This window comes from Lytechinus pictus, chromosome 18, assembly GCF_037042905.1.
Source record: "Lytechinus pictus isolate F3 Inbred chromosome 18, Lp3.0, whole genome shotgun sequence".
NCBI classification, from domain to species: Eukaryota; Metazoa; Echinodermata; class Echinoidea; order Temnopleuroida; family Toxopneustidae; genus Lytechinus; species Lytechinus pictus.
Genome location: NC_087262.1, coordinates 19209892 through 19237692, shown reverse-complemented (window position 1 = coordinate 19237692; position 27801 = coordinate 19209892). Strand labels below are relative to the sequence as shown.

Below are 27801 nucleotides of genomic sequence, written 5' to 3'. Positions count from 1 at the left end.
TTGGATAAAACTTGGGTAAATTCACGGTAGTTTTAAACCAATAATGTGTGCTTTGGGTGAAAACGACACAGTATTGGTTGAAAACTACCCATAGTTGGATAAATTTTTAACCAATTGTTGTGTGGACAGTATGTTGCCCAACATTTTGAGAGTTTATATGTTCAGGAATATGACCCTCTTGGTCATCAAAACTTTCACCAGATATGTGGGAATGATATAAACACCGTGAAAGTATAACATTCATAGAAAAAACATTCCGTAAATTTAAATCGTGCACATTTAGAAAATTATTTATTTTACAATAATTTTTGTTTCATAGAACAACCCTCGAGCCATTTATTATCCTTAGCATAACATATAGGCCAAAATACTGATTTTTTGTTTCTTTAATTTTGTTAAGTTTGTTTTATTGTTTTTATATGTGAATCCTTTACTTTTAAATGATAGTAACCCCATTCAAATTAATATCGGCTTTTTCTAAAATTGCAGCCAAAATTATTTTGACGCAACCATAAAATTATACTTGGTGATCCCATGCAGGAACCACATGTAATGCACAAATGTGAAGAGATATCGACTTTTGCTGAAAATGTAAATACAATCATGACAATGAAGTTATCATTTATACACATTAATTGATCATAACTCTGCAATGACTTAATAATTATTATTGTATATATGCTTATTCATAATGGTTTCAAACTATATGTACATGTATTTATAAAATATTCAATCTATATTATCGACATCGTCAAGATGGTAATAAAGGGAGTTCTTTGGAAAGAAAAGCATACAGGTCATGTAGAATAAAGGTTAAATTCAAAGAGAGAGAGAGAGAGAGAGAGGGGGAGAGAGGGAGAGAGAGAGATGAGGGAGAGGGGAGGGGGTGAGGGATCGCAAATGAAAATCACACAATAATCAAGGGTAATTGGCGAATTGCAAACAAATAAGCTGAGGGATAGACAATGCCAAAAACAGAAACCAGCGCAAGTAGACACATAATCATAGGTAAATTTCTCAAACTTAATGTATTTGTTATGGCAGTATCACATCACACTCTTAAGAAAGCGTTTACTTCTAGGTTACATAAGAGAAATGAATAACGTAACAATGGGGTAAATTTAGCATAGCTTACATAAGGGAAGAAAATACGGGGTTCTTTTAGTTTATGTTATAACAACGTATGTTTAAATATACTAAATCGAAACTCTCGTAAGGTCATTAATATCGTGTGAAGTGGACAACGGCATTCTGCCGTATAACGTCGCCAAAAATCGAACGTTGGACGCAATCGCTTAGGTTTACGTCTTCGACCATTATTAAGAACGTAGGAACATAAGTTACACAGGGCTAGTGGCGTCATTGACGCCGTCAGGGATTCCATCACTGCGTCTCCGTAGAGAGAGCGCAGCGTGGCGCAGGCTCCTTCTCGGCATCCTGCAGGACGACCTCCATTGCCCTGGTCGTCTCCGAAGTCGTAAGTGAAGTAGAGGTTGATCCCCACTTTGAAGCCCTTTGAAGGGGTTTTAGACTCTGCTATGTGGTTACTCACTCGCTTAGTCTTCGATCACAGAGTACACGTGGTTCTAAAATGTGGTGAGATAAAAAGAAAAATGCAAGAGAAAATGAGAATTTTGTGGCATATAGTGCTTGCTGCTTACGTCAGCATTTGGCGTATGAGGTATGACCGGTATCAAAATTTTGGTGGGCCTATTTACAGTGACCATCTTCTTGCCCATGAATTGTTGCTGAACTAAAACATATATTGTGAAGCCGGCGCCTTTGAATGTTTTTACAGATGAATGGCGCTATACAAATATTGTTCATCATCATCATTACCATCATCATCATCATCATCATATTTAGATTGCACATTACGATTTTTTCAAGTGGTGAATATTATTGGGGGGGGGGCAAATCGATTATTTGCCTCCATATTTCATTGGGCCAATCGCCTCCCAGCCCCCTCCCCCTCCCCCCTACACTGGATCGACGCCCTGTTTCAAACTCATGACAAGTATAACTCACCTCGGGCAGATCCACGTAGCGCTGAAAGGCATACTGTCTCCCATTGCCCATATGTCTCCCCCCTCCTCGGAGCTTCTAAATGAAAGGGGGTAAGCAAAGTTTAATTAAAGAAGGAAAATCTAAATTCCTCTTCCAATAATGCATGTCGTGAGCTTTTAATGGTGGTATCAAGAATTCATAAAGTATTTTCATTTATTTCATATTGTTTGAGAAAAGAGGAATGGAGATTTTATGGCCTACAACGCTCAGGGTTAGTACAAGTGCCGTGCCGGGAATCGAACCCCGGACTTTTACAGGTTAGATGAAGTCGGGCACCTTATAAAACCCGATAATATAAAACCTTTTAACTCGGCCACAGGACTATGTCAAAGGTCATAAAAGCCTTAAGGCTAAAAAACCCAGAGATATAGAGATATGGGTGGATGCTTATTTCTGCCATGGCATTCTACCTGATTATAATTATGCACGAACAATTACCAACTCTCCTGCGAAGTATTTCTAATTTTTATACCATTAAAATAACATTACACAAATTAATCATGGCTTTCGTCACCCTATACTCTCTTCTCATGGTCAATTTCATACCGCACTTGGCAAAGAACTTTACGTTTCTATAGCAAAGAGCTTGTTTATTATCCACTCATGTAAAAATGATACAAGAATATTGGTTGTCGAGTATATGTTTCGTACCTGTGTTTCTTCACGTGGTAGCCGAAGTGCGTAGTCCTGTCCAAGTCCAAGGAAGTCATGTTCAATTCGGTTCTGAGATTCAAACAAAACCAAAAAAAATGAAACGGCAAAATGTATATAGCTGGATTTAGGCTTACATAATTGAGATTATGGTAATGTTATCATTTATTATGGAATGACCGGTAAGCAGCGTGAAAACCTTGTTTTAATTGCCTGCTTAGCATTTTTACCATAAAGGAAAATGCATAGGCGAAAGTTGTTTGGGAAACGGACCCCTGATTATGACCCCCCCCCCCCCTCTATGATATTGCGAAAATATATAGGCCTAAAAACGATTCGATCTCTCGTACGGTAAAAAAAAAACATGTAATACGGGCCCGGGAATACGGGGCGGAATGATAGAGCTGGGTTTGATTGTACTAGTATGCAAATCATCCTATCCGACAACTTGACCGATTGATACACCTACTGAGAAAATCCGGCACCCAGGGGTAAGCACTAAAATTCCCCTTCAAACTCTGGCGCATGCTGCATGCGGATTCTTCGGTTGTCATCAGGTTACACTTTCTAGTTCATTTCCTCTTTTCCCTTATTGAAAAAAATATATTCCTTCTCCCTTCCTTTAATCAATTTTGCGCCCCCTGAAAACGGCACTGGATGCACATGCCCCCAAAGCCCCCTTCCCCTATTGCCCCGGTTGCGTTTTTCCCCCACTTATGATTAAAAAAAAATACGCGCGCCCCGGATACGCCGCTGACCGGACCCATGTTTCATAAAATCTATTATCGCAAACAATATGGTCAGGTGGTAAATTTACTGAAAACCAACCAAACCGGTGTTTGTATCAGAAGAACATTTCATCAACATTTTTGTCCGACAAATTGTCAGGTCTGACAACTTACCTTGATTCTGATTGGCTGAGAGGCACTGTTACCATAGTACCTGTCGGATAAAACAGTAACTTGTCGGATAAAACGTCTGACAAGTCCTTTCATGAAACGCTCCCCAGATGCCACTGATTGATATTAACGTTTTATGAAACAGGATCCCCAATGTGTAAGGTGTGTGTGGGGGGGGGGTTCTTGAGGGGATGGACATATCAATTATTCCAGTGGGTGGCGTACCTGTTGTATTTCTTCCAGTCTCTTCTTTGTCTTCTCCAGTTCTTTCTTCAAAGAATCCACCTGACCAACTGCCTTCTCTCGGTCATGCCTCTCTTGGATGAAATCCGTTCGGAACACATCGATCTGGAAAATTTAGCAATAAAATATTAAAATGATGAGTTTTACTATCGTCCTCAATTTGTTCGTACAAGATCAATATTTACGAATATGTAATGATTCGGTATTAGTCATGTCCATGACCATGTTATCAAAGTATGATCCATATAAAAAAAAACTGTTATGTATCTTTAAAAAGTGCTTAAAATGTCCAGCTTTCGTACGGGAATATACAAAATATATATTCCAGCTCGCGCTTCGCCCTCGTTTTATTTGATTGGCATGATACAATGTGTTCTTTGTTTTAAAAAAACATGCTTAAAGTGTAAAATTGTCAGGTTAGAATATCCAAATTTTTTGCCCCCATCAGACTATGACCATTAATCAACTATGGAATATTTTTGGCCATAAAGGCAGGCATTACTAGAGAACGACATACAATGATCATGATAAAATAGAATAGGGTTAAGCATTATACATAATTGTTCATACGTATAAGTTGTATTGAAAAATGTTATTTGTGAAAATGGAAGAAAATAAATGTTTATGTCATGTTATTTTGATTAAATTGAAAGAATAGCTATATCAGATCATCAGACAATACAAAAATTTAATCTTTTCTCTTTTTTCACACACTCTCTCTCACACACTCACTATCTTTCCCCCGTTTTGTGCACGATCTATTTTAACGATTTTCTTTCTTCTTCCAAACGTCAAACGAGTAATAACGAGTAATATTAAAACCAAACATTTCCTGTATCGAATTTTTTTTTGGATGAAATATAACTATCGGGATAATAATCAAGCTCTACCGGCATGACCGAGCATGCTGGGTCTATTTATCAAAGTCACAATACAGATGATTATGGAACCACAAATTGGGTTAATTCAATGGTAATGTTTATTGAAAAATAACACAGGGGAATCCCATGCGATTGTTTGCCCATAACCCTCGCAGGAATTGCAGTAAACACGTTAACATAGATCTAGTCGAATACAATTTTGAAAAATGCAGAAGAGATCATGTAGCAAATGAATACTGCATTCATGCTATTGTTACATACAATTAAATTCAATTTATCAGGCATGATACTAAATTGACTGGGTTGGATGAAAGCATAAATACCACGTGTAGGAGTCAACAGATACAAATGCATTATACGCACAATAAACGGACATAAGCGTGAATTGGGTTGTTTTCTTGTTAAATGATAATTATTATTTAATTTTACCAACGCGATTGGGTTTCATTAATCGGAAATCTACAACATGTTCACGTATAATCGGAATAAATCGAAAATCCAAATTAAATCGACAATTATTGTTTTTCAGATGATCTGAAAGATTAAATAGATTTTTTTTATATCACAAGTCATGTACTTGCAATAAAAATTCCTTAAAATAAGAAAGATATTTAGAAAAAGACAAGAAAATGTAACCCTTTTAAACTGGAATCAAATTTGGCGATATATTTTTTGACATGATATTCAGAAAATAATTCCTTCCTTTTCATTTTAATTTATTTCCTTTTCTACGTCTTTGTCCGTTTTTTTATTATTCATGATCATGATGGCAGTGGAACTTGGGGGGGGGGGGTCAAGTGCCGGCAAACTTATTCATTATACATGCCAGTACATTACATCATGGAATATCACTTACAGTGACATGATGTGAGGTATATTTTAGTAAAGTGGTAAATTCCATTGCGGTAAATTAATCGTGGAACTGAACACGTGGTGATGATGAAAGTGATGGAAGTTTCCCGAAAACGCGCTGTGGCTGGCGTAATCGCCATGATCGTGATGATGAAACACCTTATTTCGTCAGAGGGGCAACGATTCGGGAGTTTCCTTTAATACTCAACTCACACTAAATATGATACAAATTACCAAATGTGTGGTATTTTCTTCTCCTTTTTTCAAAGAAATTGTTATCCATTCCTAATGTCATAAAACTAATGGTGGCATTATGGAGTGAAGAAGGAAAGTTTAACTAAAGGTTGAGAATTCATAAATCAAATTAAAGGTTTGGAGACATGAGTGATTGAGTTCCCCCTTACTTCATGGGACTTGAACAGTGTTCATTCTATAACATGATCTTTGTAGATCTTTGATTTGATGTGCACGAACAGTTTTTTTCTTGTAAATCAACTTCTTTTATTTTCTAGCGTTATAACTGATAGTGTATACCCGGGAAACCACTATATTATACACCCACCGTTACACTCATTACTTTTGTTACATAATTATGCAACATAAACACACATTCAACATGTTCAAGGGTTTTGTGAAAGGAAAGGGAAATTCTTGCCCAATACACGTTTTTTTTAATTCATTATCGAATTCTGAGCACCGTTTTGTGGTTTTGTTAGGTTTTATCTTTATATTTTATAAACCTTGGCTATACAGTGATTGCATAGGAATACTGAGAATTTGCTTGAAATGGAAAAAGGAACAAAAAATCCCTAGAAAGACAAAAACGCGTGAACCGATTACATCTCCATCTCGCCAATTGTTGAAAATACTAGGAATCACACAAATTGAGACATTCTTATATTTAGATTTGTTTGCATAATTATTTCCTTTTTTAATTCCGATAATTTCGTAAGAATCAAAATATTATAAGAACCAACGAAAGACAAAGGGCTAGCTCATTTCAGTTCACTTAAGAGATAAGTCACTGATGATGGTGAATTCGCTCGAATGGAGGCACTTTTACTCCGATACTCAACTAAGACACTCTGATCTTCAACATATACATCTACGGTTACAGACATCTGCGGCATTTAGACGTTTCATCAAAAATTATGCATCGTTTCTCATTCCCGATTAAGGCTATGCTTTCTTGAAAGAAAATCATAAAAGTTTTTCTCTACAGAATTTGACGGATGATTAAAAAAAAATCGTCTCTATCGATGCAATTGACAATGGAAGTCAACTTGACGGAAGGAACGTCTTATTAGCATCTTTTACAATTGGGCGGTGTGGCATGCGCCTGTGATCCAAGCCATATATAGGGAAAGTTACAAATTGATACACAGGTCCGAGACTAGGGTAACGTCTTTCGGATGGTGACGTTAAATGTCGGTCCAGACGTAAATAATCATATCTGATTAAAACCCTCATCATGATTACACACACACAGATGCGATAGAAAGTCAACATCGAATCTCTAACTCATTCAAAATGTAGGGCCTATGTTAAGGAAGAATAATAGCTATGGACCATAATTGTATCGGACATCTCATTGGCCACTTCCATGGTTCTTATGCATCCACTCTTTATAAGTCTTCAAAGCTCTTTTCACCAATGCCTGATGTTTATTAAGCTATGTCACAATACCCATGTCAGTAGGCCGACTTGCCACCATTCGCCGTTGCCTACCGCGCTCTTCGTCATGGTCATTGACTTCCGATTCTTACGTTTTCCGTATTCCGATCGCCGTTGGCTGACGTGCTCTTAGTATTCACCGTTGATAACGTTCCTCGTCGTTAACTTCCATTACAGACTTACAGTTTCTTCCCATTTATCCCAATTCCTCGCCGTTTACCTGCGTTCCTATCCGATGTCGATCCTCACTGTCTCGCGCCATTTCAGGCAAACCCTCGCAGTTCTTTATTATTCCTCGCCAATCCTCGCAATTCGCGTCCACACCGTTCTTCAAGGATTCTCGCCGTTCTCCGACGTTCATCGCAGCTAACTGTCTTCTCTTCTATATTGACGCTCGTTCGTATTCTGCGTCTTCTTCATCAATGATCTTCTCTCCGATCGTTCTCTTTGTCGACCCTCTACAATCATGTGCAGAAGAATGGCAACGATCCTACCCCTTTCACCTACTTCAAAGGTAAGGCAAGCTTTTCAATTCATAGGCTTACTAAATTTATAAGTATTCCTTAAATCATAATGATCTAATTGGGGCTATATTGAAATCTTTGGGAGTATCAGGAAACCTTAAACCGGAATATCATACAATATACGTTATGATCCATTGTCCATGTCATATAAAATAAATAGGCAAAAGTAGGTCCTCACCTGTTGACGGTAGAGTTCAATCTGATCCTTGAGTTCGTCCTTGCCAAAAGTCAAGGGGTTGCCTTTCGGTGGTTCTGCAGAAGGTGACTTGGGTGGTGAGCGAGGCGATTTCGGACGTGCTGCTGACTCTTTAGCCTGCTTCTCCTTCTTGGTGACCTCTGCATCATCATCAAGATTCGGATAGATTTTCACAGGTGATCCGTTTACCATTTCACGTGGCGCCCTCTTGGCTGCCTTCGGGTGACCAAGGCATCCCTCCAGGTCTTCTTTGACATATGTGAAGTTTCCGTATGGTGGCTGTGCTGCCTGTCGTTCCACTACCTGTATACGGGATGGAATTCAATAGAAGAGGGATGCTGCCGAAGCTTTACAATGTTTTGACATATTTCATAATTTTACACTTTCAGTTGCAGTGATTATCTCCTTGGCAATGACTGCGAATGTGTCACCAAACTATAAATTCCACTTAAGATAATGAAATAAATTCGTATTTTTACGAAGCCTATTCCACCCATTAGTTCTATTACATTTGCATTTTTTTTAAATGAAACTGTGGTAATTACAAATTTTATAGTTAGAGCTTCGGATTCTATTATGGTGATTACTTTATCATTTAATTTGCTAATGACAATTGATCATAAATACCTTGTTGAGACGTTGGATCTCCTTATCCTTATCCTCTCTTTCCTTGATCCAATCTCGCAGCTTTGTTGTCATTTCGTCATACTTCAATCGTAAGGCGTCCCGGTCCTTCTTGTATTGCTCAGCGGCAGCCTATTTATTATTCGGCATCAGGAGAAGGTATAAACATAGCGTTGGTGACTAATTCGGAACCCAACATATTCACATTCACATTATTCATGTACATTTACTTGAAATCTAATAATAATAATGTTAAAAAGCTTTATTTACCCGTCTGATAAGAGCTTAAATGTTTCTGCATCATGTTTAACGGTAATGATAATAATGATAATAATTATAATAATGATAATAATAATAATAATGATAACAATAATGATAATAATGATAATAATAATAACGTCATATTTTACCAGGGTAGTCACTTCAGTTCTCCTAAAACTGTTCTCCCAGCGGGCCCTGCCTACAATGATAATGCTATTATTACCCCGGCTTAAGCACGGCTACTTTGATCGGGCTCCTACTGGGTATCCACTCACCTCACCTGGGTTGAGCGCAGCACAATGCATGAAATAACCTATTTGCTTAAAACGAAGGGGGTAATCTATTCAAAAAAAGTCAAAAGGGAGTAATGAAGCAGGTTCCTCTGCCCATGTCACCTTGTATTGCCCTTCAGAGCGCTTGGCAAGAAGAAGTGTTTGGTCGTAGTCTTTAAACTTCTCATCCAATCTTCTCTGAAGGTCCTTGCGTCGTTCTTCTGATGCAGCCAGTTGGGCCGTTCTCTTCTTCAGGTCGATCTCACACTTGTCTGTCAGTTTCTTGCAATACTTATCCCACGTGTGATTGACTCGCTGAAGCTATTGATACAGCGAAAATAAAATGGCGGATATTATAAAAATGAATTAATTGGTTTGCTTTACTGTACTATATTGGAATCATAAAAACAACATAAAAATGAAACAAGACAATGAAAATGAAATCCCAATCGTATGTCAAATAAGAGGCCACGACACCTTTTTTTTTTTTATCAAGAAAGCAATCAATGCACAACACGAGTGATGTGACATTACTTGATCTGTTGATGATGTCTCACAATCGCCTTTTCATTTATATTTTATCATATTTTCAAACGAAGAAATATCAAGATATTTATGAATTTGATGAAAAGAGGTTCTATATTGAAGTATGATAATGTATAATATTTCAATATTTTTTTCATTTCTGTTATTCATATTGTGTTTTGTTCCTACTTACTTTGTCAATTTGTTTGAAATGAAGAAAAAAATAAATTCAATCAATCAATCAATCAATCAATCAATCAATATTTCACGTCCGAAAAAGCCCCCCCCCCCCCCAAAAAAAAAAAAAGGCTCACGGTAATCGGGTCCCTGATTTGCATATCGCAAATGTTGATTCCCGACTTTCATTTGATATTTCTGATGGCGTAATATTTTATTTTTGTTTAAAGTATAGTGCTACATAGGCCTACTCATTCCTATCAATGTAGATGGATTTTATTCACTTGGTCTACCAGCAGATGGTCTAATTCTCAGATAGTCTATTGCCATGATGACTAAACCCACCTGGTCTAGGCCCTACTTTCAATTTAGTCTAATAGCCATTTGGTCCAACATCGCTTGGTCTAATAGTGTAATACACAGATGGTCTTATTTCCACTTGTTAGACTTATCATTTTGCACTTTGTCAAATTAAGAAATAAATCATAATTCATCCAACCATGTATGTGCGAAATAGTGAATATTAGACGAAATGGATATAAGGAACCTAGAATTTAGACAAAATGGTAAATGTGCGTAAAGGCTCTTAGACCATATGGTAGGCAGACGAACTGGTTGTACAGACAAACAAGGGTTAGACCCAGTGGTAATTTACCATACCTCTTTATTTTGACTCCGAAGCTTTTTCAGTTCTCTTGTCGTCTGGTCATCTTTATCTGGAGCTTGTTTTTGAGGTTGATCAGACGTAACGTGGCTTGATGGAGCTTTGGCAATCTGGGTAGACGAGGATATAAAATTAATACCAGTATTAATTTTCGACGTTTCGTATTATTATACTGTACTATTAATAATTTCTAGATTTACAGAACTTCCAACGAATCGACACCTTCCTTAATTTAAATTCCTGAATTTAAAATATGACGGGTGCAAAACCTGGGTTTCGTGTGTGAGTGACTCTTGTTTTATATACAAAAATAGTGTTGAGTAAAAATCAATCACTATAGCGTTGGTTCTATTTTTCTTTTCTTTAAGAACATTACTATGTTTTCACATCACTTTATATTAGCCACATTAGCTATTGCAATCATAATTACACCGTAATGGGCCTTCTACACGGCTTTACTAGTAAACTTTTTAAAATGATATAGTGTTTTGATACGTTTTTATCGTTTACCACCAGGTTCCAGAAGGCAATTTGGGGAATTCGTGTTTTTTCCAGCTGATTCAAACTCCCTGTTCAAAAGCTATATAATTTCCTTTAGCGTTATGACATGGTTTACATTAAAAGCAACTCACATTGTTTAATGATTCTATTTTGCTTTTCAATTTTGCTTTTCACTATACAAGATTTTGCATTCACTGATAAGCTTTTATTGATTGATTGAATTTATCCATTTCCTGCCACAGGGTGCCAAACCCTTTCAGCAAAACTGATTTCTTTTTCAAGGGGGGGGGGGGGGGTCCCTCTGAAAGCAATGGGTGATTTCAAGTTCAGTGTTGACCTTTGGTGTTGGTGTTAGGTCAATTTTTACACGATTATAAACCCAAACATAAAATGATCGATGGTCCCGAAAAATCACTCACTAGTTGTTGAGATGTCAATAATGTGATCTGGATCAGCTTTACAAACTCTGAATAAGTTTTGGAGCTAGGGGAAGTAATCCAAATTTCAACACCAACACCAAGGCCAACACCGGACTTGAAATCATCCAATGTTTACATCCTGTCAATGGTGTTTTTGCATCTTTATCCATAAAACGGTGAAACATGAAACAGTTTTGGAAGTCTTTAAGGGGAGACAACAACGACGTGTGTGTAGATGGGGGGGGGGGGGGGATTTGGGCTCGTGTATGCATAAATGGTCACAAGCCAACAGGCACGGATGGTCACTAATTGAATATAAGGAAATACTGGCATGTGTAAAAAAGAAGGGGAATCCCCGAAAATTATTTTGCCATCCACCAACAGTGCCCACAATGACGTCAGAGTAGTAGGTCCACGGTTGAATCTATACTATTAGGGTTGGGGATTAGAGTTCCTGTTTTTATCCCTAAGGAAGAGCACTCCTATAATGGTATCATGACTAACAGTAGTTTACTATTTTCATATATATAGGGAAATCTGGATAATAAAGGGATGGTACTATGAGCTACACTCCATGGTCCAAATAACCAGGAAAAGAGTGTTAAGATGATGACGAGGGGGATAAATGATAATAGATAAAAGCATTAACAAATACAAATGGGGAGGCACATACCACCTGTGCCCCCCCCCCCCTTAAATCCGATTGAGCTTACTTTAGCCGCGCAATTGTGACACCTAAGATTAGACTTTGATTTGAATTCATAAATAAGATAAATCATTCTCGATCAATAGAATATGAGCCCAAAATAATGAATACAACAGTGCTGATTGCCTTTCATAGCAACAAAGAATATGACGACATTATACATTGTAAAAAAAATTATGCGCTAATTTAGCACTTACATTGCTTGTATAGTGACTGCACTACGAGTGCTGATTTTCTAGTTTAAATTTGAACTAGAAAATCAGCACTCGTAGTGCAGTCAGTATACAAGCACTGTAAGTGCTAAATTAGCACTGTTAGTGCTAAATTAGCACTTCATTTTTTACAGTGTACATACACCATTGATTACTTTCCTAAACTATTACAAAAGAAAGTCTTATGAATGCACGGCAACACGAATTAGGATAAAGGAGAGGGATGTACTCTAACCCTACCTCTTTAATTACCGTTGGGGTCTTGGTACCACCGCTAGCATCTTTATCATTTCTGAAAAGATTGAAATAACATCAGTTAATCAATGTTTGATTTGATCTCAAAGAATGAATAAACGAGTGGAATATAATCATATCTTAATCATTGATGGATGAATATATGATATACATGTATCTATAAATGCAACTTAATTAATATGATAATTTATGATAAAACAACCCGCTGTAAACGCTTCATCAGAACAACACCTCCAGCGCCGTTTGAAGAAATCATTAACCCTTGGCTCAGTCTTACAAAGAGTTACGATTGATCCAATCAATCATAACTATGGACGGCCAGCAACGTCAACATCTATTATGCATGTTCGTTCAAAATATTTTCTAGCTATGATGTATATTCATGCATTCATCGTTTTCTTGAAAATTCACTGTGTGTCTCTTTGGTTACAAAAGACATTTTGCAAATTTCCAGTAAAAAAATTATGACCCTGGTGGATTTCCATAGAGTTACGATTGATTGGTCAATCGTAACTCTTTGTAAGACGGGGCCCTGGTCATGTCGGTTATCGTGGCTTGTTCGCACAAAGTGCACGTATAAATCACTACCAACATGTTGAAAATAAACTTTAGCTGGACTCATTGATTATTTGAATTAAAAAAATGATATATTACACATATTCCAGATTCATCATTACTTTTTGTTTTATAATGTCACAATCTTATCGTATTATTTGTTCTGCCTATATAAATCTTGAAGAGCTATAGCTCCCTTTTCTTCGTACAAACCCCAGTACAAACCTGTCTTCGATCTCCTTTTTCAACTGTCGGACTTCCTTCTGAAGGCTCCTATTCTCAACCACGTAGTATTTCACCTTATCCTACGAAACATAAATAATAATGTAATGAATTTGACACTGCTACTGAGCTGATGTTGTCCTTCATTTCCATTTTTTCCGCTGGTCAGTATTGTTGTTTTTAGCAAATACCCCCTTTGGTAAATCCTGAATGCTCCGATCCTGACTGTTACTACCAAAATACAACTACTACTACTACTACTACTACTACTACTACTACTACTACTACTACTACTACTACTACTACTACTACTACTACTGCTGCTGCTATTGCTGCTGCTGCTGCTACTACTACTACTGCTACTACTACTACTACTACTACTACTACTACTACTACTACTAATACTACAAATGCTTCTACTACTATTACCATACTATTACTACTACTACTACTACTACTACTACTACTACTACTACTACTACTACTACTACTACTACTACTACTTCTACTACTACTACTATTGCTGCTGCTACTGCTACTGCTACTACTAATACTACTACTACTACTACTACTGCTACTACTGCTGCTACTACTACTACTACTACTACTACTACTACTATACTACTACTATTACTACTACAAATGATTCTACTACTATTACCATACTATTACTACTACTACTACTACTACTACTACTACTACTACTACTACTACTACTGCTGCTGCTGCTACTACTACTATTACTACTACTACTACTATTACTACTACTACTACTATTACTACTACTAATGCTTCTATTACTGCTACTACTGCTACTACTACTACTACCACTACTACTACTTTTACCACTACTACTACTACTACTACTACTACTGCTGCGACTACTACTACTATTACTACTACTTCTACTACTGCTACTACTGCTACTACTGCTACTACTACTACTACTACCACTACTACTACTTCTACTACTACTACTACTACTGCTGCTGCTACTACTGCTACTACTACTACTAATATGAAATAAAAGAAAATTTATATATATATCATTCCTTCGATACTTAAAGAATAAAAAAGATCTGAATGTAATATTTCTTTAAAAAAAAAGCGATTACCGAGTCTCTCTCTTTATCTTTCTCCCCCCGGCCTCCCTCTCTCACCCCCCACTCTCTCTCTCTCACACACACACACACACACCCTCACCCACATTGAAAATCACAGTATTGTACTACTACTGCTACTTCTGCTACTACTGCTACTACTACTACTACTACTACCACTACTACTACTTCTACTACTACTACTCCTACTACTGCTGCTACTACTGCTACTACTACTACTAATATGAAATAAAAGAAAGGATTTTTTTATATATATCATTCCTTCGATACTTAAAGAATAAAAAAGATCTGAATGTAATATTTCTTTTAAAAAAAGCGATTACCGAGTCTCTCTCTTTATCTTTCTCCCCCGGCCTCCCTCTCTCACCCCCCACTCTCTCTCTCTCTCACACACACACACCCTCACCCACATTGAAAATCACAGTATTGTAAAGAAGGTTTTCTATTATGAATATCTACATATCTCTATAGACCTACCTTCAGAGTGGTCTGTTCAATGATCGTACACAGAACTATGGGAAGAACCTTATTTGCCCATATGGTTGCCAAGCCACTAGCGGACCCGCCCTTTTCTTTTGACGTCATAGCTTCTTCGAACTCGTCGATGAGCATGAAGAAGTCTTCCTCGCTGCCCTGTCGGGGTTCGAATGCAATCTTCCCCTGAGATTCCATTGAATTCAAATAAATCACAATATCAGTAATACCATGTGATAGTTATCAAGTCATTTCACGAGTGTAATATTTAATCCGTCCTAGTGAGTATTTATTCAATATAAAGAAAAAATAACCCTCGTTGCTCGTACATCTTTATGTCTATTGGATCCGATTCCAATCAATTAACTTTTTAACATATTTTCCCCAGCTATAGAACCCCTCACTCCTTCCCTATTTATTGGCAAACTTTTCCAATTGTAACCAGGCACTTCTACAATGTCTATGATTTGATGACGATCGATCTGGTGACGACCGAAGTCTAGAACTTGTCGCGATCTTTAGAGAAGATGATATCCAACATTTCCCCAAAAATTTGGAAATTGTCTTGTTATAAGGAATATCCTTTTCATGAGAAATTGTGTGTGTGGATAATAAGCATATGAAGTTTGGAGCACTTGGTGTCCAGTCTGTCGACCCAGGAATAATCTTCATAAAAATTATGTTAGGATTAGTACCATTTACTTTTTAAGAATGAGAAATTTAACTAAGATGGTCGGGAAAATGGCATATTATTAATGATATCAGAAACGGAGATTCATCACATTCAACATTGAATAACATCTTTGCTGTGAAAAAAGAATCGAAAGTACATTATGCTTACTTTCTTAACCAAGAGCTACTTTTGTCTGAACTATTATGAAGCACATTTTGATAATATTACTTTAGCTCTTTCGCAATATCCTTTCAAAGTTCCGCTGGGCTTTTCAGATAAAATGAATTGGATATTAAGCCTTTTATGCTAACCACCTCCTTCGAGCTAATTATATTCTATACTAACACATCTATCAACAAACGATATTTAAACAGTATAAACAGGAGATCAATATAGTATGATATCATAATTTGAAAATGAAAGACGAAAGGCTTTGTCATCTTGAATATCTTAATGAGAAACAAAAAGCGAGAAAGGGAGAGCTAACGATAGATATAATTAAACATACGTGGAGAGAGAGGGACGAAAAACACGAAGATCAACTACGATTATAAAAAAAAAATAATGTTAAGGGATATCACACTTTTAACCGAAATATTCGTTTTTCCCAATATTTTTTTTTCAAATTTGTTGTTACAGTCTTGACCTATTTTGATTTGTAAGAAATTATGAATTATTTTGGGATTCGAAATAAATGTTAGAATAAAATTGATCTGTTAGTTTTTTTTACATTTCAAAAGTCGCATTCATATCGCAATATACTTTTCATAATAATGTAAAAGATGAATAAAATCATTTGAATCCAGGGGAGCATTTCATCAACATATTGTCTGATAACTTTCCTTGATTTTGATTGGCTATGAACCACCATTACTATGGTAACTGTCGGATAAAACTAGACCTGTCGAACGTTTTGTCCGACAAGTCCTTTCATGAAATGCTCCTCAGAAGATCCAGTCATATGTTTTGATTTGATTTATTTATTTACCAACAATATTCACATGTTAACAGGTTATGAAACAAATTGCATAACAGTTACCCATGTATAAAAATACGATGGTCAATGGGACCAGAAAATAGCACAAGTGCTAATCGAGCCTGGCCCCACAAATATTACAAACGCACATTTGAGAAGGAAATCAAAACAAAACAAAAATTTAAATTGCAATATATTCCTTGTAAATTGTCATCATCAATTTTTTTTCAAGTATCTTAATTGTATTAATTATCTACTGTAGACTTACATGTTGATGGTGTGAATTTATGAAAACAAATAACTTTTTTAGAGAATTACTAAAACTTTTTCTTGATTTCTTCAATTTTATTTCAACTGGTACTTTATTCCAGAAATTGCTACCTAGAAAAGAAAGTGAAAATTGGCCTTCAGTTGTTTTTATTCTTGTAAGATTTACTTGTTGGCCTTTCTTATGTCTAGTAGGATAATTGTGCTCAATTAGGTTACAATAATCTTTTGTTGCGTTGAATAGCGAACTTCTAATTGCAGCGGTCACACCAATCAAAACACTCCTGACCGATCAAAACGAATACGTTATTATCAATGCAATACCATCGATCGCTTTGCTCTGTTTACTGGGTGTGACTGTGACATCAGGGTTAAAGAACGAACACAAACCATACCCTAACTTCATTTACCTCTTTCATTTGATCAAGGTGATGACTGGATTCGATTGGTGGTGCCCCGTTCTCTTCCACGGTTCCTCCGTTACACTGCACTCTTCCACGGATCGCATCATTCGTTACCACATCCTTCTCCCCATGCACCCCTTTACCAGCCACGCCCTTCTCTTCGGGTACCCCTTTATCGACCACGCCCTTCTTCTGGTCGACCTTCTTCTGGTCACCCTTGTTCTGGTCAACCGGTGTCGAGTTCTTCCCGCCCAAACCGTCTCTCTTGACGTCATCCACGGGGAGGATTACCTGGGAGTTGACCTTGCTTCCCTTGTCATCATTGAATATCCCGTTTGCGATGCCGACGTCATCGCGATCGGCGAGCAGTACCTTCTTCGCGTTGTCGTGTTCGCCACCACCATCAGTGTTATCAATCGCCGATGATTGATTCTCGCTATGGCCGTTGGTGAGAGGGTTGGTAGGAGTCGGAGAAGCTGGTGGAGTGATGCTGTCTTCGTCTGATGTTTCTTCCCGGTAACCTGGTGGCTTCGATACCTTGAAGTTCGATATTGACCGATCCATATTGTTTGTTGACTTCTAATCGCATTGATGCTGAAAAAAAAGATCTAACGGGATCAATGAAGTCTTCGGTAGGAGTACATAATTTAATTGCATTTATTCATTTTCTTTGCTTCAAACTTGAACCAGTGTAGGGTATTTGCTAATTTTACAACCCCATACACTGGTATTATGAACATTCGTTGTATAATATTTAGAATAATAAAACATTAATAATGAAGAAGTGAACGTGCAAGGTTATGCAAATAGAGTGCGTGAATGCAATGGCGTTTTTCAAAGCCCTGAATCTAATTTGCATGACTTGAGTAAAAAAAAAAGAAAGGGAAAAAAAACAGTGACTCTTGATGAGAACGAAAAAATAATTCATTTTGAGTCTATTTAAATCTTTTATGGGTCAATTTGTTGGCTCTGAAAATCATTTCGTCTCAAATATTACGAGTGCGCTAAGCGAGCGAGCAAAATGTGTTAGAGACGTTTAAAATCATTGTACATTATCAAAATATAAATTACATGCCTATCAGTCACCACTTACCTTACAGAATCGAGTTAAATTCTGAATAAATACATTCGATATTTTATGTTTATTTTGAAATTATTGTCTTATTTCCACAGTAAAAAATAGTTTAAAATTATATCTTATAGTGATTCAAAGGGGAGGTTTGAGGGGGAAACGAAGCACAGAAGAAAGATTACATTATTTTGATTTTTTAAGAAAAGAGCAAAATTGAAGGAAAGAAAATATGTCACGTATTCATTTGTAACTTTCTAGACCCTTTAAAGACTTGGGTACTATAAGGCTGGGATAACCGAGGCAGGTTATTGGAAGGGCTCCCTAAGTTCTCGGCTATCAATAAAGTCCGATTATCAAATTTATTTGATACAAGTGATATTTCTACTTGGATGCACTTATATATTTTTTTAGTAAAGATTTGTTTTTCTTAACGTACCATGTGGAAACGCGGGCTTAATCTGTAATTATACATGCGGGGATTGCAAATTTGATGTGCAAAACTGAAAACCCGCGCCCTCTACAGTGCGTTTCAGAAAAAAAGGTAATCCAAATCTAAAGGGCTGATATTCAAAGCATATTTAATTTTGTGACATTATTGTGCATGATTATGAAAGAAAAATCCATCAGCTTTCCATTGATACCTTATTTTTGCCATTTGCGCTACGCATGACTGAATTAATTATTGTTGAGGACAAAAAGTGCAGAGACCACTTTTCCAAGTTTTTTAAAACTTGATGAAAAGGCAGATGCTGATGTAAATACTTTCATCGATGTCTGAGCTGGCAAACATCTTTTGATTGGACCCTTTTTCTTCCAAAGGAATGTAAATAAGTGAATGTTCTTGCAAACCATGAACGAGGAGATCGTACCACAGTTGGACCAACATTTGGAGAGACAGTTGTGAGGAGTGTACAGGCATCTTTGGTTGATTCAGGATGGCGCTCATGCCCATCGTTCCAGCATCATTTGTGATAGACTCAGAGAACTCTTTGGACATTGCGTTGTTGCCCTCAACCGTGGCATTAAAAGGCCACCAAGAGCGCCTGACCGCACGCCCTGTGATTATTTCCTTTAGGGACACTTAAAAATAAGGTTTTTGCAACTCTTCCCCAAGATTTTGATGACTTGCAGGGCCGAATTCGATATGAGGTGGATGCTTTGCACAATGATTACCATTACCATTGGTGAGACGGGCTGTCCAAGATATCCTTCCATGCTTCTGGCTTGTTTTCAAAGGAGAGGAGGACATGTTGAAGGTGTGGGGCAACAAGACCAGGTCCATAATAGGACATCAATTTTTCACTCATCATTTCAGAGAAATGCCTCAAGTAACACTTCATTCCAAAAATAACTTTGGAAAACATATTATTTTATCAAGTGCATATTTTACCTACTTTACCAAAACTTGGAAAAAGTGGTATCTGCACCTGTTGTTTTCAACAGCGATTGATTTGGTCATCCGTGGCACAAATGGTACAAATTTGGTATCAATTGAAAGCTGATGAGTTCTTCATTTATATCCATGCAGAATAATTTCACAAAATGAAATATGATCCGAATATCAGCCCTCTAGATTTGGATTACCTTTTTTTCTGAAACGCACTTATAATAATTACTGTAGTATTTTTTTTCTCTGAAGGTTTTCTTTTGTCTCATCTTGTTCTCGATGTTTTATTTTCTTTTTGGGGACAGCTAAAGGGTGATGAAAAAGCTAAGAATAATTCAAAATAAGAAACAATTGAAAGATACATAAATGTTTTAGGACCAAGAGCACATGTCGGATGTAATGAACTTGAAAAGGCAGGATTACTTCATGTAGATCAAAGATCTAAACAATTAGTATTACACCACGTGTATAAGATATTCTATTCGGATACATTAGATCATTACATAGCAAATAATTTCACCCGTGTATCAAATATCCATAGGTACGATACTCGAAATAGTAATTTTAATTTGGTATTACCAAAACGTGAAGGTCGTATAGGGAACACTTTTTATTTTAATGGCATCCAATTTTTGAATGCTCTTCCTAATCAAGTAAAAGCTGTTAAAAAAATTCCTCACTTGAAGAGTGCATTAAAGAAGCACCTCAAACTGGAATCTACTCGATAACAGTATTACCAGTAAAAAAATCACACATTTTGTTCAGCTGGTTTCTAGTATTGTAGTTAATGTAGGGTATGTTAAAATGTAATCTTGTTTCAAATATTAGGAATATTATTGTTTGCTTCAGGCGTTTGCAAATTATTTGACTGATGGATATGTATTTTTTTTACCATATGCCAGTACTTGTAGTTTATACTTTTTGTTGTTACAATATATTAATGTTTTATACTAATAATATTAGGACCCCATTGGAAATAAGCCTTTCGGCTTTCTTGGGCTATCATGTCAAGGTATTCTTCTAATTCATTATAATCACCTGTGATATTGTTGACGAATAAAATCAATCAATCAATCAATCAATCAATGATGGAGATCATGTTCGCCACTACTTATAACCATAACCAACAGATTGTGTTTCTGAAACACCCTTACCTGTATTTAATTTGGGGACCTCCCTTCTATACTTTTGACAGTTTGAAAGTTGCCTATGTGGCATTACTAATATTTGGTTTTCTCTAACAATCTAACATTTTTTGAAGGACAAACAAAGGTTGAACAACCATTATCGAACCGAACAATAGAAGAAATGTTAGCTTACAACGTTCGCACGGTCGCTAACAAAACGACTGCTGAATTTTGTCAACAATGAGAGAATTCCCATTTTACGAACTTCTATTGTGATTATATTTTTACTAAGAGAGACTTCCTTATTTTAGGTTACACGATGTACATCAAAAATACAATTATTCAGCCTTTGACATTTTTTTTGGGGGGGGGGGGTGTACCTCCTTCCATCCAATGCTATATCAAATAGATTTATCTTCATTTTTAGTAATATCAGTCTGAAAAGTAAACCGAGTTTGAAACATAAGCACTGCGTGTAATCCTTAGAAAAAATCTTCTTTTTGGCTATAATTCACTTGAAATGTTTTATTTGTTTATATATGAAGACAATAATCACGTTAATTTCGTGCTGGCTGGCTGACGAATCAAAATTTCATTAAAACCTACTACTACTACTACTACTACTACTACTACTGCTACTACTACTACTACTACTACTATTTCTACTACTACTACTATTACTACTACTATACTACTACTATTACTATTACTAATATTGCTACTATATACTACTACTACTACTAATACTAATACTAATACTACTATATACTACTACTACTACTATTAATATTGTTTATATTACTAGGGCCTAAAGTACTATACATACGAGGTTTAATTAACATCATGAATGCAATTCCAATAATTATAATGATACAAAATATACTTTAATCCTTCATAATTTTGACAACAGTTTCCATCGGCTCCTTTGGCACATCGTTTTTACTTTTGGATTTCGTTTATTCTACAAGGCCCGCGGTTGTCAGAAATTAATTGATTTTTTCACCTTTCTTTTCGATTTGAATTGGACTAAATTGACTTAAACACGAATTGTTGGTAAAAAATATTTCTTTCGGAAAGCAGTTTATACATCACTTATGTATTTCAAAATGCGGATCAATAAACGTTGCTAGCTAATTTCATGATTTTTGTTACAATTTCTTGAACTTTGAGCCATGGTATTGCTTTTACAGTCTTGTCAATCATATTAATATACTATTAGTCATATATATTTATTTTTATGTTGTTGAATTATTAAAAAAATGGATGTTAAATAAATGATATTAAATTATAAATGTTTAACGTAGTATTAAATTAGAAGAACGCTCATACATGTTGCAAAATGCTTTTCATTGTGGTCATGAACAATAATGATCATCCGCTTTTTAAAAAGGTTTATTAATTTCCCACCGTCATTGTTTTTTTTCTGGGTGTACCTGTCAGGTCATATGGGCCATTAAATCAATATTACTTGGACTCTGACTTGTTGCTTCTTTAACATCCCATTAGTACATAATTATATACTTAGTACCTATATTTAGCTCAGCTCCACTTTTAACAAGTTTCTACTGTGTGCATGAATTAAGTTGTTTCCATGTATTCATAATTATCTTTTCCTGAGAAAAAAAAGATAAACTCAATGTCAATAGAAAAATCATATCTCCTATAAAGTACATCGTGTTACAATTTGAATGGTACCTGATTAACCTTAGCCTTAGCATGCTGAGAGTATATTTACACATATCAAGGTCCATTCCCATCTAATATTTATATGAAAACATATGATCTTACACTATTATCATCGATACATGGTATACGAGCGCGATTATCAATAGACTATTGATAATAAGATTTTGTTTTATTATGAATACGATTCAAGTTAATACAAGACCCAAGATAATCTTTCATAATATACAAATATTTGCAATTAATTTATAGTTGTGATATGGATATATGCAACATGCAGGAGAGTTAATGTCCCTTCTTTTCACGGTTTTCAAAGAAAATATGTATTGCGCTATCTTTGTGCCAAGACTCTAATATACAAAACACAAACTTCGGTAACTCATCCAGGCAGAGGTGGCTCTAGGGCACAGCCGATTTTTTGTTTTTTTAGTTTAATTTTTAGTTTTTGTTTCTCACTGCACTATCCATGTTACGATATTGGCGTATTGTGAGCACGTGCGCTCTTCACTGCTAACATTAAATAGGATAGGGGAAAGTGGGCATCCTTGACTGACTCTTTACTATCTGCCTTGATGTACAAATCTCCGATGATCTTTCAAGTCTTCTCTAAGAGACCCCGATACCTCATGTACTGTGATCTAGTTCACTCTATGAAAATACTTTCTCATCATATAGTCTAAAATATATTTACTTCTATTTATAGTTCTACGCTATAATCCTAATAACTTTAGTTGCCTTACGAGTGCCAATGCCAGCCTGATATCCCAACTGAACATATTCTTTAAAAACCCTCAGATGTTGCTGCACCATTTTCCGTATTGTGAAATAAAATCGAAGTATAAACTTTGATTTATTGTGTATCAAAACTTCCAGTAAGGAAGTTTGAGTAATCTTGTGGCATTCGTTTTGTTTGGTATCGGAATCATGATGAAGTTTTGTATCAGTTCCGAGTTTCGTGTTAACAAAATCTCTCCACAGTTCTTATCCCATGATCGCCCAAACATGCCGAAGTACGCTACTTAAAAAGTTAAGTTGGAAAGATATTTAGAAAGTCAGAAGTTCCTGCACATGTTCTTCAATTCAATTGCCTTAGGAATTTCAGAGCCAAGTAAAGGTTGACTAAGATCTCGGTCTAATTTTTGTTTAGGCATACATCATGTGCTTTTGCCGCTTTATCATCATGAATGTGTTCTATCATGTCAAAAGTACTTACCAGCTGTTTGCTATATATTTAAATTACTTCATGGGACAACTTTCATCTTTCTTGGGCTCCAAAATAAGTATCAAGAAAAGTAATTATTCTCTTCGTAATTGCCAGTGTAGGATTAGTCTCGAAAAACCCAAAACAAATTTTATAAGGGACGGCGGTCTCTATACAGTGCGTCCCACAAAAAACGAAACCGAGATTTAGCGATGATTTATCATAACTTAATCACAAATAAAATAGACAAATGACCTACCATTGTAAAGCTTAGAATCTCCTCTTTCATCTGAAATTACTTAGATTATTTCTCATTCACGCATGAGTGAGCAAAAACAATTTGAAGAGGCGATACCAAACAGTCATTTGGCGGGCTGTATCTGGGTTTCAAAAAGAAACCCACATTTGTAAAAAAAATCAGTATCTGCTCTCTAATTTGATACCTCAATTACAGAAAATGGTCAAGAAATAACAAAGTTCTGGTTGTTTAAAATAAGGCTTGAATTTCAATAATTTCATAAAATTAAGAGGTTCTGCAGGCTAGCGTTCAAACTCACTTGACACTCCGTTTTGTTGACGATCAGCCATGCATGAAGTCTTTTGTTAACCATGCGATTGCTTCTGTGGGAAACCGGTGAAAAAACGTTTATTTAATGAAATTATGGAAATACAAGCATTGTTTCGAGGGAACATAACTTTTTTACTTCTTGACCATTTTTTGTGATTAAGGTATCAAATAAAAGAGCAGATATTGAACTTTTTAGGCATGTGATTTTCTTTTTGAAATTCAGATACCCCCCGCCAAATGAGTTTTTGGTATCCTTTCTTCAAATTGTTTTTGCTCACTCATGCGTGAATGGGGAATAATCTAAGTAATATCAGATGAAAAAGGAGATTCTAAGCTTTACATTGGTAGGTCATTTGTCTATTGTATTTGTGATTAAGTTATGATAAATCATCGCTTAATCTCGGTTTCGTTTTTTCTGGGACGCACTGTATAGGTATTCAATTATTAGTATTACCCGTCAATTGGATCAATTCTATTTATGAAATCAGTTAATCCCATCGACTTCTAACTCATCTGCCGGGGGGGGGGGCTAGAAAATTTCAATAATTTCTCTTCGCACTGCGGTTATATGTAGTTTTACTTATTTTTTTTTTCATTTTGATATGTATGTTTTTTATGTGTTACTCTAACACTTTTAAATATTTTCGTATTGTCTCACTTTTACATGTTTTTCAATGTTCACGGACATGCTGAAAAGCAGTCTGTTATGACTAAATGTAGGTTTTACCGTGCTTAAATAAATACAATACAGTGATGTGGCCCATTGTATTCATGATATTTCAAGAATGCATAAATTGTGCATTGGTGTGCAATGGATAGTATCGTGTAGGCACTGCGAATCCCTGAGTTGAGAGTATATCCCCCCCCCCCCCACACACACACACAAACTCACACACTGAGAAAAATGGATGACACCATATAAATATAGACCACCCTCAACTTTCCAATCAAAAAATAAATTAATAATTTTCATATCAATCAAATGGCACTAATAAAAAAAAAATAAAAAAACGTGTGAATTCATCTTTAAATGACTTGTAATTTGAATGATATTTGGCACAATTTTGGAATTATAGTAACGCAGAATCTCTAGCTCGGTCGCTCCGCTCCCTTGCTTATTTTCAACTGAATAATTTGATTTTTTTCCCTCCATGGCCTCATTCATTTTGTTCTAATTCTTCCTGCTGCATCACGATAAATTATTTATGAATTGTGTGATTACATGTGCTTTCGCTTGAACAGTCAATAAATGCTTTAAATATAATGACGTAAAGGGGGGGGGTATTCAATCGAACATGGGGACACATGCATCATGAAGGCGGGCCATGGGCTCAATTCCAAGTTCGAAAACCAATATGCTTTTTGCCAACTTACAACGCAATGCGGTAAAGTAGTTCTTAACCACCATGGTCAGAGTAATATCAGACATCGGTGTTCCTTCGTGTTCGCCTCTCGGACCTCTTTTCTTCATTTCACAAATCAATGAATTGCATAAATTGAATTAATCAAGTTAGTTGTACAAATCGGACCAGTGGTATTTTGATGGAATGGGGAACCTATGGGTTCATGCATGTCCTTACGATATCCAAGGATACAGGAGACCAGTGGCGTATCTAGACATTACAAAACCAGTGGCAAACAATGTAATTGAGTCACCCCATCTCACTTCTCAATTACACTAACAAATTGCGTTCTAGAATTAGCAAGGGGTAAAAGTGACCAAGCGTGGAAATTAAATTCATTTTTTAGACGTTGAATCCAATGCAATTCTTTTTCGATTTTGCGTCCCTTAAAGTGCCGCCCAGGACTCGTGCCGTTACCAGTCATACCCCTCCCCGCCCTCAAGATACGCCACAGTATCAGACAATCGTTAGAGTTTTGGGCAAGTGACCTATACATCAGTGGACGCGGAACTGCTTTGAAAGGGGGTGAGCAAAAAGGGAGGGGGTAACCATGCAAACAAAAATCTCATTAAAAAATGTTCATTTATACGTGTTTTTTTTACACGCATATATGTTTTTAAAGTGGGGATAGGAGCCCCCCCCCCCCCACCTCCAATTTCGCGGCCCCTGTTTACTGGCGAATCATAATTTTGAATCAGAACCAACGATGGCGGCTGTTCTTGATTGGATAGCCATTTTACAAAATAATTATGGTCAGTCTCATTAGTGCCCCAATCATGCCCTAAGGTTAGCGATAGAGTGAAGATTATGGAATTCTTTCAAAAGTTGGATACAAATTATGCTTAATATGAATATTTCCCATAGGAGCAATTAAAGGCGTAGCAAATATCACGAAGCCATTGTACACTGTATTATGGAATATAATAGAAGTACATAATTGTAGTGGAATAACCTAACTCATTTTATATATAAAAACCATGTGCATAATGGACAGGATGCCCATGCAGCCCCTCTAATTGATTAATGAAAATAATGAGATTGAAACTACTCAAGATCAAAACATCAGAATCTATTACCAGGTGTTAGACTTTGAAGTTCTATCTGCCGCATGTAACTACAATTACGATGACTGCACTCTGTATATCGTTTAATCACGACAAATCTTTAGCAACCATATTTGGAATGATAACAACGACAAGCGCAATAAAATATCAATGACATGAATGAGGCAACTTATTCATACAAAAATAATATTAGTACAACGTACCTTATTTTTATTTACCATTAGCTCGTCTAGATTTCTGTCCTACACACGCTGTGTTTTTTTTGTTGTATGAACAGGAGTATTACTAGTTGCTAAGAGTCATTATCGATTATACCGAGGGGAAATCCCCCAAATACAATCTGTATAGTTCGCACGCGTTTGCACTTTACACAATGCCGATCTTTGCTTGGAAGAACGCGAACGCTTATTTACGACGTTAGTTGATTTGGGGAGACTTTTGGGCCCGTCGTCATGGTCTTAAAACTCTGTCCTGCAATGCAAATTGTGTGACATGAGATTTTTTTTCGTTTCGCATCTGGAACGGAAACATTCAATTTGCGTTTCGTGTGCAAAATTCTGGTTGGTACTATGGTAACAGCGATATATCCGATTTAGGACGACTTTCTAAATCCACATTTGGTTCCTCCCAGAGCTCGAGAGGCCGCCCAAAAATATTCGCGCCCGGGGGGCCCACTTCCATTGAAGAGTGGATACCAGGCGCAACCACGCGTAAAAAGGAAAAGAGTGGGTAAGTAATTTACGTATAGGCCTATGTAACGTTATAAAGGTGTCAAAATGATGATTAAAATACTGAAAAAAGGGATATATTTCCAATACTTGTAGGGTTTCACAAGCCAAATAATTGTTAAAAGATGCATTTTCATAATCTGGAAAAGACTTGCTTCCCTTGTTTAGGATACTTTTCGAAACCCCATGGTCGTGCCTGGTATCCACTCATCAATGGAAGTGGTCCCCCAGGAATTTGAATCTAATCCCCATTTCTGGGGAGAGTAAAACATA

The 27801-nt window shown here is 36.4% G+C and overlaps 1 protein-coding gene across 2 annotated transcripts; it reads right to left on the bottom strand.

Moving 5' to 3' along the window:
* Positions 1-397: 397 nt before the first annotated feature.
* On the bottom strand, positions 398-27075 carry LOC129281361 (uncharacterized). Of its 2 annotated transcripts, none has more exons than XM_064113287.1 (13): positions 27004-27075; positions 17302-17889; positions 14979-15161; positions 13384-13463; positions 12589-12640; positions 10507-10620; positions 9268-9465; positions 8615-8743; positions 7970-8290; positions 3843-3965; positions 2719-2790; positions 2029-2103; positions 398-1586 (listed from the first exon to the last, which is right to left on the bottom strand). In XM_064113287.1, the coding sequence occupies exons 2-13, from the start codon at positions 17857-17859 to the stop codon at positions 1557-1559; spliced, it is 1935 nt and encodes a 644-aa protein (XP_063969357.1). In that variant the 5' UTR covers positions 17860-17889; positions 27004-27075; the 3' UTR covers positions 398-1556. The 2 variants fall into 2 exon arrangements, with proteins under 2 accessions (XP_063969357.1, XP_063969356.1); XM_064113286.1 differs by having other exon boundaries at positions 10507-10630; positions 12590-12640.
* Positions 27076-27801: the final 726 nt, after the last annotated feature.